Source organism: Hyaena hyaena, unplaced genomic scaffold (genome assembly GCF_003009895.1).
Source record: "Hyaena hyaena isolate Hyena2069 unplaced genomic scaffold, ASM300989v1 scaffold_153, whole genome shotgun sequence".
In the NCBI taxonomy this organism is placed as follows: Eukaryota; Metazoa; Chordata; class Mammalia; order Carnivora; family Hyaenidae; genus Hyaena; species Hyaena hyaena.
In genome coordinates, this window is record NW_024080785.1 from 1,142,546 (window position 1) to 1,161,284 (window position 18,739).

The window sequence follows — 18,739 nt, forward strand, 5'->3', positions numbered from 1 at the left end:
TTTAAAATATTTGATTTATATAACTGAAAATGTGCCTTTTTATGAGGTTAGTGGTTCTAGAATGATTATATTTTAGAAGGATATAAAATAAGATTTAGGTATCACATTGTACATCTTATACAGTATTATATGTCCGTTATATCTCAGTAGAGCTGGGAAGGAACCAAGATTTAGATTATGTGGTTAAAATCTGAAAAGTAGATGAACTTATCAAATGCTCATTTGTCTCAGTGTCAAAGTCTGGAAAGTGGGCACAGTTCCTAGCAGCTATTCAGGTATTGCCTGTATCTGGCAAAGAAAATACCAAGTCATCTATTTTAAGTACCTCTTAAGTCCTCAGGGTGAATATATCTTGTTCACCCCTGACTGGAGAGCGAGGGTGGTAGGCAATTGGAATTAGCAGAGAGGGAGGTCAAGTTCCAGATCCAAGAAGATTGAACAAGGGATTATAAAGGAAAGGGGAGAAAAACTAACCATATCCAGATGGCAGATCTCTTAAAGAAAGAAAGGTGATCCCCAGTAAGGGGAAGGCTTTGTTGTTTGTTTCATTTTGTTTTGTTTTATTGCTAACCTGCTTTTTAAAGTTATTCCTTCCTTGATCTTCTTTTGTATGTTTTACCTAAAACCACATTTGATTGGTCACTTTCATGAACTATTGTCTATCATGGGCACCAGTTATGACAATTGATATCTTGCTTCAAGTTGGGCATACCCTGTTACCTCTTTCCCATCCACTATTTTTCTGTTTTCTGTAGCCTTCTCCATCTGTAAGCCTGGGAAAACTTTATGGATAACCAAAACCAAAAATACAGGTTTCCAAAGGCTTACTTTCAGAACTCCTTTAGTACATGGCAGAGTTTTCATTGAAAGAGAAATAAAGATAAATTTCTGAAGTTTTCCAGAGTTTTTTCAAAAACTTAAATTTATTCAGTTGTATGTTTTATCCTTTGGTCAAATGTCCTTTCATGAAAATATAATGGTAGTAGAATATTGTTTTGTTTGTGTTTGGTTATAATGGTCTCTCTCGGCAAAATAAAATGTTGGTAAGTATTGTTTCCCCAAAATTTTGGAAAGTTTTATTGCTCTTTGAAATCCATGTAAATGAAATTCCTTTGAAAACTTTTGTATAAAAATTGCTACATGTCTGTGTACATAGTGGCCTAGTAACACTGGTGCAGAAGTATGTGAATGTATTTGCTCATGTGACCACACATAATTTAAATGAAATTTGTTTGTTTTCTGTTGTACTCAAAATATAGGTCATGTAACACAACCGCAGGAGAACCTTACTAGGTCAGCCTTGTGTGGTCCTTGCTGTGATTTTACTGTTGGTCACATGAAAGGGTGAATCATCTGGTGGCTTTCAGGAACCATAACCCTTTAAAGAGATCCCTAGAAGAAGCTGTGTTATATCTTTGGGGATTTAGTGTGATATTCAGGTTATGTTACAGCCCTTTTCCCCCACTTTTAATCTTTTACCTGGCCCTTTCATTTCTTTGTCTGAGTTTCTTTGTTTCTCTGACAAGTTTAAGTGAATAAGCTTTAGCATATCTATGTGTGTAAAGAAGAATTTCCCATTAAAAAGCAGTTAGGCTATGATATAATTTAAATGGTTTTTCTGATCCTCTAATGAAAAAAGGTTTTATCTGGAAAAAAACAAAGTGAGGTAAAAAAGTGATCCTTCTTCCTGTGTTTTCTACATCGTAAGCAAAATATTGTATTACAGTTTCCTAAATATCACTTTAATAAAGATGACTAGAAATGTGGTGCTAATTTACGATTTGAAAGATCATTTTTACTGGTGAGAGGCTTAAAAATTTTTAGATATGTATCACCCTTTTTTTTTTTTAGAACACTGGAATATCAGTTCATTTGATCAGAAGTCAAGTATTTTTACAAGGCTGAAAAACTGAAAAGTATCTCACATATGAAATACTGTAAATATTTCCTTTTTTTGAAGTACATGTATTTAAATAGGTTTAAAATTTTGAGCAGACTGTCAGAAGATAATTGTACAGCATGTTTATTTTCATAATGATTGAGTACAATAACAGAATTTTGGGAAAGAAATTAATTAGCTTTAACAAATTTTGCCAGGAACTTTTGTTTTAGGGCACATACTTTAAATTACTTAATTGTGAATTCTCTGAATTTGCCTTTAATTGTTACTTTTAGTGTGGTTTATTCTAAGTGTTTTAAGTCTCCATTTTTTGTTTTTCTAAAGTTTAGATATGACACAGTTGAAGGCATGTAAGTGGTTATTTGTTTTTTTTTTTAAGGATGTAAAGATTATTAATAAATTTGGAATTTAAAAGCAAGTTTCAAAATATAGTCTTCTATTTTCTCCCTAAAGTTATCTAAATAAAAATCAAGATAAGTGTTTACTTTTGGTTAGCTGGACGCATTTTCACGTGCAAATTATACCAGGAATTCTTTAAATTTACATGAATTGCCTTTTTCCTCCCAAGGATAAAATTAAATGAGCATTCTATAGATAGGTCATTATAAGTAGGAATATATATTTAATTTTAAATCAGTCTGAGTTTCTAGTTTATTTAATATATTTACAGTTTTGAACCATGTTTTCAAATTATGACAGTATTGGATAATTTCAGTTGCTTAAACATATTCAGTTAAAACTGTCAATTAAAAAATAGTTATTAGATTATTTCTTTCCTTGAGGCTAAAAATGTTCTGGGGGTTGGAATAGGTGAGGTTTATAGACTCTCTCAAAATCTAAAGAAAGTTTTGGACCCTCTCACCAGAAAAATGCTTGCACAGACACACACATTGAGTATGTTATTTCATGGGATTCATTGGCAACCTGCTCAAGAAATCAGAAGCCCCTATGCCAAAAACAGCTGCCATAGATATGAGAACTATATTAGCAAGAAGGGCCTTAGCTTTTAATGCAATAATAATATTTACATTAAAAAAATTATTTCAGAGGCGTCTGGGTGGCTCAGTCAGTTAAGCATCTGACTTCAGCTCACGTCATGATCTCACGGCTCATGGGTTTGAGCCCCGCCATCAGGCTCTTCGCTGACAGTGCAGAGCCTGCCATGGATCCTCTGTCCGCTCTCTCTCTGCCCTTCCCTCGTGCTCTCTCTCTCAAAAATAAATAAATAAACATTAAAAAGGTTTTTTTTTTTTTTTTAATTTATTTCAGCCTCACTTTTTGAATGCAGGTTTTTATTCTAAGTTAATGTTTGGTTTAGTTTCATCTTCAGAACTTCTGATTAATTGTTTAATTGCTAAAATATACTGCAGGTTTGTGAGTTTACTTCTGGTGAAGACTATCCTTCAGTTAACATTTTATTCTAATTTACACTAATTTGCAAAAACAGATCATCTTGATCACAACAGTACTTCATGCTTTTGTCCTCCCTTTTTGCTAAGAAAAATCCATAACCTTTTGTCCTGTTGCTCTTGTCAAATAGGTTCCATCTGGCTCTTTTGTCCTTCTCTTTGATAGGGAAGAGTAGTACTGTAAAAATACTCAGACTCATTAAGAGACAAATCCACCGTAATCAGAGTGTGTCACATCAAGATTAAAGTGACTAACCCTAGAAATTATGGGTGAAACCCAGGGCCTGATTTTGTTTTTGTTTATAAGTCATGATTTAATTTTTTTTTTTTTAATATTTTTATTTATTTCTAGGAGAGAGAGAGAGAGAGAGACAGCGTGAGCAGGGGAGGGTCAGAGAGAGAGGAAGTCACAGACTCCGAAGCAGGCTCCAGGCTCTGAGCTGGCAGTCAGCACAGAGCCTGATGCGGGGCTCGAACCCACGAACCGCGAGATCATGACCCAAGCGAAAGTCGGATGCTTAACCGACTAAGCCACCCAGGCACCCCATGATTTAATTTTTTAAACTGCTTTACTTAGATAAAATTCACCAATTTAAATGTACAATTCAGTGGTCAAACCCTGTGTACGTAGAGGCAAAATAAACATTTTTATCAATGAAGTCAGAGAGGGCCTGCCTCTTTAAGTTGTTCTAGTATACTGAAAAGTTTTCAGAGATCCTCAAAGCCACAGAGTATGTTTCTTTCCTCCCTGGGATTATACTAAGTTACTGATACTTTGATGTTTCCTTGTGTCTGTAAGTATACTAACCATAATATAAAGCTCATCTGCAATATTTTTCAACATGAAAATTTTGAACAAAATTGTGCAGAGAATTGAGCCTGTGGACCTTAATATTAGTAGAGTGAAATACTTCCATTTAACTATGCTTGTGTCTGTTTTCTGGCATTTCAAAAATAATTACCAGGATATTTATTTTCTTCTGATTCTTTCTCGTATATGTATCTGTGTATGCATTTTTTATCACCAAATACATCTTTTAAAATAAGACAATAAAATATTTGAGTTAGGGGGAATGTAGCAGTGAAATTACCATAAATGGCCTAGAAATGAAAAATGTTCTAGGTATTGACTAGTATTCATTCCCAGCATGTCAATTCAGTTACTAAAATAAGTCTGAATTAGTGTTAATTAACTTATAATTGTAGTATCAGTAGTTGTCTTAGAAGAAGAGATTGTAGGGGCACCTGGGTGGCTCAGTCGGTTAGGCATCCAACTTTCGCTTAGGTCATGATCTCGCGGTTTGTGGGTTCGAGCCCCGGGTCGGGTTCTGTGCTGACTGCCAGCTCAGAGCCTGGAGCCTGTTTCGGAGTCTGTGACTCCCTCTCTCTCTGACCCTCCCCTGCTCACGCTCTCTCTCTCTCCTAGAAATAAATAAAACATTAAAAAAAAAAAAAAAGATTATAACAGGTCGAAATTTATAGAACTAAAAATAGGCTCTGTATATTAACCTCATTAGCTCAGTTCCTTTTTTCGCATTAAAATTTTGTTCAAAGTACAAAATTAAATAATTTTCTTATTTTCCATGCTGTGAGTATAATTTGGGAATGTTTCCATTTTCCTTCTACAGTTTATTTTATGTGCCATCTTTAGATCTGATATGGTATGCCCTAATTAGGTTTAGAGAATCCTCCTGTTAACAGTGTGTTATTTATGTTTTCGTAATAATTATTCACTAGAGATTCAAGTTTAAATATAAAACTTTGTGGAAGGAAATTCTAGATTATAAATATAAGTTCTGGAGCTTCTAAAGAATTTTTAATGCATTTATACACAAAACTTCAAATCTGTGTCACTTAAGATGGTGTTCAGAATGATTGACAAATTATTTTCAAACTTATTTTTAGAAAAACAATTTAGGTGCTCCTGGGTGCTCAATCGGTTAAGCCTCTGACTTTGGCTCAGGTCATGATCTCACAATTTGTGAGTTTGGGCCCCATGTTGGGCTCTATGCTGACAGCTTAGACCCTGGAGCCTGCTTTGGATTACATGTCTCCCTCTCTCTCTGCGTCTCCTCTGCTCATGCTCTGTCTCTCTCTTTCAAAAGTAAATAAACATTAAAAAAAATTAATTTAAAAAAATTTAGTGATAACAGCATCTCATTTGTTTTCATCACTGTTTTAGAGTTTTGTATTATACTTTTCATTTTTAGACTTTTGATGATTATCCTTAATGTTCACAACAGGAGCCCTCTTGCACAAATGGAAGAAGAAAGAAGGGAGCATGTAGCTAAGATGAAGAAGATGGAGATGGAAATGGAGCAGGTGTTTGAGATGAAGGTCAAAGAAAAAGTTCAAAAACTGAAGGATTCGGAAGCTGAGGTAATCAGCCTAACATTGTCACCTCTTATAGACAGAATTTTTTTTTTAAATAATAAATATCTTTAATAGTATGGATAATAAGACCTTTCTACACATAATTTTAAAAATTTAATATAATGTCCTGTGGCGCCTGAGTGGCTCAGTCAATTAAACATCCAACTTCAGCTCAGGTCGTTATCTCACGGTTCATGGGTTCTAGCCCCACTTTTAGCTGTGTGCTGACAGCTCAGAGCCTGGAACCTGCTTTGGATTCTGTGTTGCCCTCTCTCTCTGCCCTCCCCCGCTTGGCTCGCTCACTCTCTCTCTCAAAAATAAACATTAAAAAAAATTTAGGGTCACTGCCATAATAAAATGGAGAAATAAAAGCAACCACTTTGTGTATAATATATGTTTCAATATATTAGTATTTGGACACATATACTTGGTAGGAATCTCTTTAAAAAAAAAACAATAAAAAACAAGCAGAGGCACCTGGTGGCTCAGTCAGTTAAGCATCCAACTCTTGATTTTGGCTCAAGTTATGATTTCAGTGTTGTGAGATTGAGCTCTGTATTGGGCATGGAGCCTGCTTGGGATTCATTCTTTCAAAATTAATTAATTAATTAAAAAAAAAAAAAACAACTATGACCGTCGTTGTTTGTTACAGGCTTAATTCAGTAGAGATCTAGAATACTTCCATCTTGTTTGAGTCCTCAGAGGACTGCAGGAATAGCATCTTAGCACCTGTTATTAAGATGACATTTTGGAGATGAAGTTTAGTCAACCTTTATTAAATCTAAGAGTCTGTACCCTTTCAGTAATTAGTGAATAATCTGGAAAATCCATTAACAGAAGGGGAATAAAAACAGGAATAATCTGCATTACATCCAAACTTAGATTTCGTTGAAAATCTAAGTGTAGTTGAATTTACATTTGCTATAGATATATTTTAGAACTTCCTCCTAAGAGTAAATGTTACAAACAAATAATTACGGAACTGTAGCCAAAGAACCCTTCAAGAGTTTTTTATCATTTCTATAAATGGTGAAAACAGTTTTGAGAAACTTTATTACTCTTTGAAGTCTGAAATCTTCCTTAGCATGAAAGAACTGTAAAGAGATCAGGCCAAGTTTCCCCTAATACTGTAAGCCATGTAAGTATATAAATATATGGATGAAGAAACCTATCTAACCTTCTTTAATACAGTGATTTGTTTTTTCAACTTCATTAGTGCAGGAAGAGTTTGTTTAAGGTATAGCTGCTGATGTCCAGCCACATCAGGCACAGTACTAAGCCTCCTTCATGTATTATGTCATTAAATCCACACTGGAACCCTATGAAGTAGATATTATTGTCCACCTCCTTTTATTTTCATGAGAGGAAGACTAAATTAACTTGGTCAGTGCTGCATGCATAGTTATAAGCCATTATTTGAACCCACTTAATTCTTTAAGTTTGCTCTTATTCACTTGATAAACCCAGTCATCCATAGTTTCAAGTCGGAAATCCTAACAAGCTCTGGAAACTGCAAAACAGACATAGAACTAATAGTTTTATTCTACTTAATGTGAATATTTATAAAATGTACTGCAAAAAATAGTAATGTGTTTGATTACAGGTGCTACCCTAGGCAGCCCAGGAGGTGTTTTGTAAATGTAGTATGTATATATTTCTAAGTAGTATTGCCATTCTAAAATCTGAAGTACTCAGAAGTTTGGAAGACATCTAACCCCAGGGGTATCTTGAGAGGGACTGTAACCTGTACTTTTTACCTACATGCAACTAACACAGAAGATACTTCTATACAACAGAAAGGTATACATAAAGAATGATGAACATCTGTGAACTTACTACCTTGCTTAAAAATTAAGACCTCATTTGTTCATTTGAGGCCCTTCCCTGTGGTAGCACTCTTTCTCCTTCTCAGAGGAGAAATTGTGTGTTTTTGATTCCCTTGCATTTTTTCTAGAACTAAATTTAGGCATTTTCTTGCATTTCGATTTTCTGATATTTTCTTAGTACCTTGTTTGCTATGATCAGGAAGATGATATCCTATATTTGATTCATGTTTGCTTAAATTTATCTTAGATGGTTTTATTTTGTAGGAATTGCATGAAATATTTGCAGTAGGAATAAATAGGAAGTCCCTCTCTGTGGGTTTACAAAATAATTGAGAAAATAAATTGTATGCAAAATATCATTATAATCCAAATTCAAGGTGTTAACTCACTGATGTAATATGATCATTAGAAGAATATGATTCCTAGACATCTGAAGACTTTGAATAGTTTTGGGGTATTAAGTGTATTTAGATTTAATCTGACTTTATTAATAACTTTTCTTCAGAAATGGAGACTAGTGCATAAATGACATTATTTAGTGATCCATTAGATGAGCTCTTTGCTTCTGCAGTTACCTTGTGTGAGAGTTTCTACTTCTCAGCCAGCATGCTTATACAGCATTAATTTTCAATGTAGGAAAACCACCTGCATTGGAATCTCTGGGGCTTGTTGAAATACAGATTTCTAATCTTAACACTGAAAGATTCTCATTACAGTATATCTTGGTGAGGTCCAGGATTCTATATTTTTAACATTCCTGGTGATTTATATGAAAATTAACATTTGAGAAACCACTGCTTTATACGAATTCGGGGAGCTTGCTGTGATTTTGGAGCTCTAAATATAAGTCTTTGTGTACACCTGTTTTTGTTCCACTTGTCTCAGCTTTCTGAACTCGGATTTAGGAGGCAGGTTCAAATCCTCATTCTTCAGTTTTTCTGGCTAATGATCTTGGGCAAGTGACTTAAACTCTGCAGCTGTTTACTCATTTATACAATGAGGACAGTGATACTTGCTTTGCTTCTACATGTTTATGAGTAATGAAAAACGAGATCATAAGATAGGATACGTCCATTGTAAAGTGCAGCACAACTATAAACATTTTGCACATTTTTTTTCCCCTGTTTCCCAAGATTATTCTCTTGGATCACTGGCCTCCTATAGGAGGAGAAAGCCTAGACAGTGCTTTTCAGGTGGCACTCTGATTTTATAGCACTGAACTCAGTGCTCATAATTTTATCATTAGGATGCCTAGGTGAAACCTACTTCTGTTCCTGATTTCTTAAACAGTTTTATTTTATATATCATGCTGTGATTTAGCTTCAAAGGCGCCATGAGCAAATGAAAAAGAATTTGGAAGCACAGCACAAAGAATTAGAGGAAAAACGTCGTCAGTTTGAAGATGAGAAAGCAAACTGGGAAGCCCAACAACGTATTTTAGAACAACAGAACTCTTCCAGGTAATTAATATCAGATTCCCAAGAAATGTGTGTTAAAGAATTATTGTCTTGTTTATTTTAACAACATTAACATTTTAAAAGGTATTACCCATTATCACACAACCACAGTTATTTTTATGGATGAATATTTTTACATAAATGGATGCAATCTGTCTAGTCTACCAGTATTTCTTTTCATTACAACCATTTTCCATGACTTAACAGGCTTCATAATTACAATGGTAGCTTCATAACATTCTTCCCAGTTGACTCACCATAATCAATTTCTTATCTCCTCCCCTCAATTGTTGGATATAATAGTTGTGTGCGGTCATCGGCAAGCATGGAAAACACTGCTTCAAAGATCTTTTACACAATTTCGGGCTGTGTTTTAATTGTCTTATTTCTTTAGGATTAAGTTTTGAAGATAAAATTTTGGATGTGTAATTCCAAATACAGTTGATCAATTACTTGTTCTTCATTTACACAAAACTCCGTAATATTTGAACCCTAGTTTTGTTCTTTTCCTTGTTAGTCCCATTTAAAACTGAAAAGTTACATCCTCATAAGAATTCTACAATTTGCCCTCACTGCTAAACATTTTCAAGGTTGGACATTTGTTCTATAACGCTATCCTTCTTTCTAACTTTTTCCCCAGTGAAGAGGAAAATCTGTTTGTAAAAGCAAACATAGTAGAGAATGCAAATAGCAGTAAAAGAGAAGGTACCCTACTTGATGTCAGCTGATCTTTTTCAATTTGCACTTTTATTTGAGAAGAATTATTCTCATACATTAAAACTGGATTTCTATCCTCTTTTCACTGTTTATCCTGAAATTTGGTCAAATATTTGATTGTCTATTACAGATTTGTATTGTCCTTATTATTCACTTCTAAGTCTGACAATTTTTTAAGTAAAAAAAGTAATGTTTGAAAATCTAACACTTGTAGTTGGGTTAGCCATTGCTACCATCTTATGTTATCTATAATGTTTATATCATGACCACTCATTTTGATTATTTTCCTTGAATCATTTAGAACCTTGGAAAAGAACAAGAAGAAAGGGAAGATCTTTTAAACCCTCTATTGACCACCAGTTACGTATTAGTTGCCAATATGCCAGCTTGGACATCAGTGTTTGTTGGATCCGTTTGACCAATTTGCACCAGTTTTATCCTTAATGATGGATTTAACAGCATGACAAAAATTATTATTATTTTTTTTGTTCTTGATGGAGATTAAGATGCCTTGAATTGTCTAGGGTGTTGTGTACTTAGAAACTAACAGCTCTAAGTACCTTTCCTACATTTTCTTTTCTTTTTTTTTTATTATTAAACAGATGTCTTCAATTTAATGCAAGAAAACATTTTACTGTTGTACAATCATGTTCTGGTGGTTTGATTGTTTACAGGATATTCCAAAATAAAAGGACTCTGGAAGGTTTTCATTGAGGATAAATTGCCATAATACGATGCAAACTATGCTTCTCTATGATAATTATAATACAAAGGTTCCATTCAGTGCAGCGTATACAATAATGTAATTTAGTCTAACACAGTTGACCCTATTTTTTGACACTTCCATTGTTTAAAAATACACATGGAAAAAAAATCCTATATGCTTACAATGCACCTAGAGCTTTTTATAACAACCTTTTTTTGTTTATTTGTTTTGGATTCTTTAAATATATGTTATTCTCATTTAGTACCCTCTTTAGCCAGAATCTCATTACTGCTTCATTTTTGTAATAACATTTTATTTAGGTATTTTCCATATATTGGCCCTGCTAAAATAGAATATAGCATCTTTCATATGGTAGGAACCAACAAGGAAACTTTCCTTTAATTCCCTTTTTACACTTTATGGTAAGTAGCAGGGGAAAAATGCATTTATAGATCATTTCTAGGCAAAATTGTGAAGCTAACGACCAACCTGTTTCTACCTATGTGCAGTCTCTTTATTTTACTAGAAATGGGAATCATGGCCTCCTGAAAAGAAAAAAAAGTCACCATTCTGCATTTAGCTGTATTCATATATTGCATTTCTGTATTTTTTTTTGTTTGTATTGTAAAAAATTCACATAATAAACAATGTTGTGATGTAATAGAGTGTGGGCTCTTAAATATTCTACAGTTGATATACAAGACTAGAATATGGGGAAAAAAACATCAAGTTGAATTTGCCTCCACAATTGTAACTCTTCTTTTCTATTGTATGTTTATTTCATTTAGAATATGGTCAATGTATTGCTTTTCCAATTTATGAGATGTACAGTTATCTTTCCTCATTACTCTCATTAATGTTTATATCTCTGAGAACAAATCCCAACTCATTCACATTAGGTGAACTCTCAAATCCCCTGGAAACTGAAATTTTCTAACTGGAAAGACAGTGGTGCAATTTGAAGATCAAATGCTATCGATTTTAACATAATGCTTTATGGTATGTTCAATATAATTAATGCAACACAGTTCATTACCTTAAGTTTCATCATGTTTGTTACTTTTAAAAAATAATGATCAAAGCAGAAGGAGGTAACTGCTAATTCTAATTAGCCAATATTTTTGGTTTCACAGGCTAAAGGATTTAAATAAGTCCGTATGCTTAAAAAGATCCTTATTGCTTTAAGAAAAATAGATCTAAAATGTAAAACATATATTAGAAAGATTATTCATGTTATAGTATCTTGAGTTTGTATGTAAGTTCACCCCAGGGTTACTATCTTTTTTAATGTTTATTTTTGAGAGACAGACAGAGCACGAGTTGGGGAGGGGCAGAGAGAGACAGAGGCACAGAAACCCAAGCAGGCTCCAGGCTCTGAGCTGTCAGCACAGAGCCCGATGCAAGCTCAAACTCAAAAACCACGAGATCGTGACCTGAGCCAAAGTCAGACGCCCAACCAGCTGAGCCACCCAAGCTCCCCAAGAGTTTCTACTTTTAAAGTAAATCTCATGAGGCATTAAAAACATGATTTAGGAATACCATAATATTTATTCTTATTTGATGGCCATCACTAAGAATTGTCTTAGAAAAGTTTTGTTAGTCCTAAGATGCCTTCTGCTATTTGAAGAACATACATGGTGTGAGTGACTTTTTAAAAATAAATTTCCTATTATTCCAAGACTAGAAACCAGGTGTTCCAGAATAACTGTAGGTAAATATGCAAGAGGTTTTTTTGTTTGTTTGGTTGGTTTGGTTCCTATGTTAAGAGAGCCTGGGTTAACACCTGTAACCAGAAAGGTTTGGTTTTAAGGAGTTAACCTACTGAGTTTGGAGGATGCAAAATGAAAAATTTTGTTTAGACCAATTGCCTAACTGGTGAAGTATTATTGTTAGAGTTCTAGAAACAAATTCTTATAGTTACATTCAAAAATTCTATATATTGTGGTAAGTTTGTAAATCACCTTTATTCTACTACCCTGGTAAAAACTTACACAAATCTTACCCATATCATACAAAAGGTTTTACCTGAATCTGATATGGGACCTATACGACCTTACTGGATCTTTTGATTGTTGACTCCAGGCTTTTAAAGCATATCGAGGAGTATTTTTGCTATATGGCCTGTGTATTTCTGAGAACTGCTATATGATCTATCATTGAATACATTTAACAGGAAGTCATAAAGAAAGCCCAGTATGTAAACAGCAAAACAGGCAATGCTTCCATTGTCCAGAAGCATTATATAATTGAAGTAACTACGATCTTTCTAATTACACGGCATTGACCAAGTCAGCACCAATCCTGCTGACTGGTTTGGGCACTGCATGGCAGAGCTTTACTGCCACCTAGTGGGTTGAAGTCTACTGGTCTCATTATAAAGTTCACAGTGGGGGAAATTGATAATGAATTGCTTGGACACATGGCTTATTTCTATGTAGCTCAGGTTATACTCTTGAAAGCTGAAGAGATGCAGGCTCCTGCCTCTCAGACTCATTAGTTGGGTGTCACTGAACCACCTGCACATTCTGAGTCTTCCCACCTTTTGTGCCTTTTATCCTCTTGGAGAAACTGACCGCAGAATGTGAAGGTCAGTGTAGAGTAGGTGAGAAAAAAAGAGGAAAGAGTGTAAGATGGCTTGATAATGTAGCAAAAGCGAATGTTGACTTAGCGAGTCATCTAAGATCACTATCTCCAAACTTTATCCTGTTTCCTTATTAAAATATTTTTGAGCATGTATCCATAATTAACAATTGTATGCATGTACTGCTGTGTTACTGTGAAATTATAAGACAAAATTTTAAAGTGGGAGGGGGAAGTTTAGCACCCTTCTGAAACCCGATTAAATACCTACTCATTCACTTCGGAAGCCATTGATGTAGGTAGTATACAGATCAATAATCATTTTTGTTGACTCCTCAAGGATGTCCTCTTGAAGACTGCTGTGGTATCCTATTTGATGTGAAAGGAACAGTTATTGTCTGCCACTCCAGTAAAGTCCTTTCTAATAAAAAGCTTGCAAATGTAAATAAAAGTCCGTGTATTTCATTCAGAATATTTTCCTTACCCTTTGTAGTAATAACAGTTATCCATGTATTGAACACTTAACCACATTTCAGATAAGTCAGTTTTTATGTACTATCTTCATCAACCCTTAATAGGTAAACCAGCATTGCCCTTTTACAGATGTGGAAACAGGTTTGGAGATGTTTAGTGACTTACCTAGAGACAAGTGGTCTGGCAGAGCTGGAGTTCGATCCAGTCTTGGTGATGACATCAGGGCCCGTGTGCTTTAGTCTTCTGTCAGGTGACCACCCGGTCTATGCTAGAAAACACTGAACACACTAATCATCTGTGTTCAGATCCCATCTCTGTGTGAATTGGGCATGCTACTTTTCCTTTCTGAACATTTGTTTCTGCAGCTGTCGGGGCCCGTATCTCCCTTGCTGGTTCAGAGTGAAGATTACATTCTGACTGCACATGTGAAGGTCTCTGGACCTTGAGAGATTATCCTTGGATGTTGATAGAAGCGATGACGCCGGGGCCATGACAAACAAGAGTATTGTTTTACCCCAGTTTTAGGTGACTACATTTTCAGTAAGTTTGCATGGTGCGTTGATAGGCCTCTAGGCTTGCATGTTTGTAGACACAGCCTTTTGGAGTTACTAAGTATGTTTCAGCATTAGGGCATGCCGTGGAAATAAGGTAATTTTGGCGAAGAACGGGGTTTTTTGTTTTTTTACAGTGCCAGTAATGGGAGTTCTAAATAATGCCATTCTTTGCAAGTAATGCTGAGATGGTTTATCATAGTATCTCATCTCTGACATTGCTAAAAAAAATTGCTTCTTTTCAAGCAAATTGGTTCCCATGATTTGGGATTAATCCATAGAATGTTCAAAGTCTAATGTCAGCCGTTTTCAACAGAAAATGCGGGTTGACAATTTCCTGTGTTCTTTAGAAGCCTTTCAAAGCTTCACAGGAAGAATGAAGACTATTCTTGGCCTGAACATTTGCCCCGTGGGGTGCTGGGCCCAGCCAAACAGCCTTGTATTAGCAAAGGAGGGTCAAGTGAAAGGAGACCTTGTTCTGTGCCAGCCTCTCAAAGGGTAGCCTGAAACCCTGTTGGCTACACAGAACCACTGTTTAAGGTGCAGTGTTTTGGACCTGCCGAAACCTAATGCCATTCGGGCTTTCTGAAATCCTTTGGGATGGGGAAAGGCAGTAGTTGACACCGGATCTGTGAAGACATGGCGTAAGATGGGGAGTTGGTGTGGTGGATGGCAGGACACTGCCAACAAATGTCTGGTTTCTTGTTTTCTCTTCCAACGGGGCCCTGCTTAGCTTCCTAGCTTTCAGGTGTGTTGGAAGGTGCAGCTGTTCGTCCTGGATATTTACAATGAAACAGACCCCAGAAGCCCCTTGGGTATGGGGCTGGTTCTCACCAAAACATGAAGTACTGAACTAACTTGGTCTAGCTGGGGCTTACAACTTTCCTTCCCTCACTTAATTCCATTGTCTTTGAATTTCACTGGTCTCTTTCATATTTAAATATATGCTCCACTAGACTTGAAGGCACAGAAAACTTCCCTGTATTTGGGATAAGCCAGTAATTTAAGCAACTTGGCAAGTGGTGGGTGAAGTCGTGGTGTCCTGGCACAGCCCTTGGTGTTCATGTGAGCTCTTCCCCCCCCCCCCCCGCCCCTTTTCAGGAGTGAAGGAATATATATTTTGTCTGGTGGGAGTGGAGAAAGCTGTCGATTTTATTACTAGGGATAAGTCTCATGTGATTATATAAATGTATAGCTTAGTGTGGTTACTTAAAAAGGAAAAAGCTGTTAACATTTCAGGAACACAGTTCTTTCACCCAGAAACCAAAATAAAATCCTCCTGAGACCTCAGGGTTGCTAAATAGAAGTGCCAGGAACTCAGGTTGGCATTTTCTCTCCCTAAGTTCTACGTCACTAGTGCCTAATTAGACCCTGCCCCTCTTATTTAGGTGCTTGGAAGATGGAGTAGATGCCACTGAGGCAAGCCTGCTTTCTGTGATCTCTGAATTCGCATGGGGTTGGCCCCATTATACTTCATGTCCTGAAGAGAGGAGATGGGCTTTTTTTCCAACTTGTATGAGAGGTGATGGACCCATCCTACCAAATGAGAATATTGTGACAATACTCAAACTAGGAGGAATACCTGTTTGTCAAATGAGGGGAAGTTCAGCTGGAAACCTGAGGGAAGGAAACAAAACCAGAGAAGAATGCAACAACAAGCATATCGAGCGCCTGGTAGGTGCCAAATACATATAGTTCATGTCGAGTCTCAGTTGAAGCTCAGCAGAATTCACTGATGTGGTCATTTAACCCCTTCTTGAAACAAGCCTGGCTGGCTCAGTTGATAGTGTGTGCAACTCTTGATCTCAGGGTTGTAAGTCTGACCCCATACTGAGTATAGGGATTACTTCAAAAAAAAAAAAAAAAAAAAAAGATGAAATCTTTAAAAAAACTAAGCAGACTAAAATTTCACTGTATGAATATATAACATTTGTATTAGCCCTTGTGACCTGCAAAGCAACAAATGCCCCCTAACCTTAGTAACAACTATAGTTAAACTGTAATAATGTTTGTTACCCTAGCTGCCACAGGCCAGGAATTAGCAGGCTGGTTTAGGCCAAGGTTAAAGGTGTTGGCTTGGGGCTATAGTCATCTGAGGGCTTGACTGGGGCTGAAGGGCCTGCTTCCAAGACGGTTCACTGACATCACTGGCAAGCTGATGTCAGGAGGCCTCCGTCCCTTGCTACATGGACCTCTCCAGGGGGCTGCTGGAGTGTCCCTGTGACATGATGTCTGGCTTCCTCCCAGAACAAGTGATCCAAGAAAGAGCAAGGCGCAAGCCACAATGCCTTTTATCACCCAGCCTTGGAAGTCACACAATGTCATTTCTGCAATACGTTTATGCAGCCCAGCCCTGTTCGGCGTGGGGGGCAGCTATACGAGACCTGGAGTACTAAGGAGGCTGCTACCACAACATTTTATCTATTTTCTGCTTAACAGATGATCTTTCATTTTTACAAATAACACTGCAGTGAACATTTCTGTATACATCTTCTTGCCCAAATATGCAGGAGTTTCTACAGGCTTGTGTATCAACATGAATAAAGCCAGCAAATTTGTGGCCTTTAGGTTCCTAATCTTCCAAGGTTTCTGGAAGGCATCATGTAGAAGTTTATTCCCTGGCCTCTCTTCACTCAGACCAGATGTCCCCACAGGCCCGATCCAAAGCTTTCATTAAGTCCGGGCTTACATCTCGACCAGAGAAGAGAGCAGGATCTCTCCCCCTGCGTTAGAGGTGGGAGACCTCGGGGGAGAACTTCCACTGGCCCAATATGGTGACTGGAAGACATGGTCACTGAGAGAACCACTGTGAAGCAGACGACACGCCTGCTCCCTTGAGACCTTGTCTCCCCTTAGGGATTATGGGTACATAAGGGGCCAATTCTGCAGCCAACCTGGACCATTGAATCAGTACAACTCACCCCCACCCCACACGCCAGCTCTGGGCCAGCTGGGGCTTTGCCTATATTGGTTGTGGAGCTCTGCCTAGTGCACAATCTTCTTCCCCACACCCGGCAGCCCCCGAACCTTCACCCTCATGACACCTTTTGCCGCCCTCCTGGCAGCCTATCCTGGCTGTAGGTTTATCTCTACTCCATGGTCCATGGATGCACCCAAAGCCCACATCCCAGCACCAACCCTCCCTGCACCCCATGGCTGGTTTCCTACTGATACCCCTAACTGATTGTCAAATAACCCTTCCCTATTAACTGTTCTCATAAACTTTTTTCTTCTAACTTATAATTTTGACAAAAACATTTTTTTCTGAACCATTTTTGAGTCATTTGCAGCCCCACGCCCTTTATACTAAATACTTAGGTGTGCATTTTCTAGAAACAAGGAAATTCCTTTATGGTAACAGTACCATTATCAAATTTGATGAAATTTAATGAGCTTTTAATAAAACTTAAAGACACTTAAATATCTTCTTTGCTACCTTATCTTCCAATATATTATGTATTCATGTTTACATACAATGCATTTTGCATTATGGCCCAAGGCCCCAGATTCTGGCTGTTGTGCTTGCATTTTCCTTAAGATAAATTTAGAGGGGATCACGTTAGCACTCCTGGGCCTGGACCCCTTGGGCACCAAGAAACCCTGCCGGTTGTTTGCGTAGAACCAGTGGCAGTGTTGACCTCAGAGTCCAGGGTCTAGGCTCCCAGTTTATTTCCGTCTACACCATGTGGGAGCAGATTCATTCTTTCCCATTCATTCATTCAATCATTCATTCCATCCAACCTTCTCTTGAGCACGAGGTCTTATTCGTGTGAGCAGGACAGAGGCGAATGTGCCCGCTCTGCGCAGATGCTCTTGTCATCCAGGAGCCCGTGGTCTTTGAGAGAAGCAGGATGAGTGGACACCCTTGGGGTAGGGCCACAGTCACAGACAATGGGGTGTCGTCAACATTTGTTCCCTTCTGAGGGTCCAGTAATGGCCGAGACCTTCAGCCCCCCTTCCCCACGCCCCAGGCGGCGCTGTATTCAGCCTCTGCTCTAGGTGCCCCAGCCCCGCGCTGGGACTTCTGCCCGCCGCCGGGAGAGACCGGAATCCCGCCTCCACTGTCGGAAGCTGGGGACGAGGAGGGGGGGAGGTGGTGCGGGTACAGAGGAAGGTGCAGGGTGCGGGGGTTGCGGTTCAGAGGATCAGAGGAGCCGCCGGTGGTGGCCCCAGGTCTGACCCGCGCGGGCCGGCGAAGGCAGGCTCCCCCGCGCCCCCTGGCGGCCACGAACGCCTGAGTAGGGTCAGGCTCCCCACGCGAGTCGCCCAGAGCCTCCACTTTCCGTGCGCGGCCAGCTCCGCCCCTCCTGTCATCTGTCTCTCGGGGTCAAGCGGGGGTTGGGATCTGTGGGGACAGACCCTGCTTTACTCCCATGGGCCTCCATGCGGGCGTCAGCGGCGGGCCGTGGCCTTTGGGACAGAAGGTGGCAGCATCCGCACGCAGGCTGGGACCTGCGCCGGAAGGTGGCTTTCCCAGGAGCCTCCCCGGGACTGAGGGCCTCCCTAGATTCCGCACCACTCAATGGCCAGATTTAATTTTGCTTCCGCAATACTTCAGGACCTTCTGTTACTTGTATTTATTTAGGGAAGAGTTTTAAGAAGATTACAAAAGTAACTTAGGCTCTTTGTTGTTGTTTTTTTTTTTTTGAGTATGTAATTTTATTTTACTTTATTTATTTCTATAGTTTATTGTCAAGTTGGTTTCCATATAACACCCAGTGAAACTTAGGCAGGCTCTTGAAACAG

At 38.0% G+C, this 18,739-nt stretch overlaps 1 protein-coding gene across 8 annotated transcripts in view; it reads left to right on the forward strand.

The window, feature by feature from the left end:
- SEPTIN7 (septin 7) overlaps positions 1–11,049 on the forward strand; it is a 113,892-nt gene extending 102,843 nt beyond the window's left edge. For all 8 annotated transcript variants that reach the window (XM_039239158.1, XM_039239160.1, XM_039239157.1 and 5 more), the window contains 3 exons: positions 5,553–5,688; positions 8,829–8,968; positions 9,984–11,049. In XM_039239158.1, coding sequence (XP_039095089.1) covers positions 5,553–5,688; positions 8,829–8,968; positions 9,984–10,023 — 316 coding nt within the window. In that variant the 3' untranslated portion in view covers positions 10,024–11,049. The remainder of the gene's footprint in view (positions 1–5,552; positions 5,689–8,828; positions 8,969–9,983) is intronic.
- Positions 11,050–18,739: the final 7,690 nt, after the last annotated feature.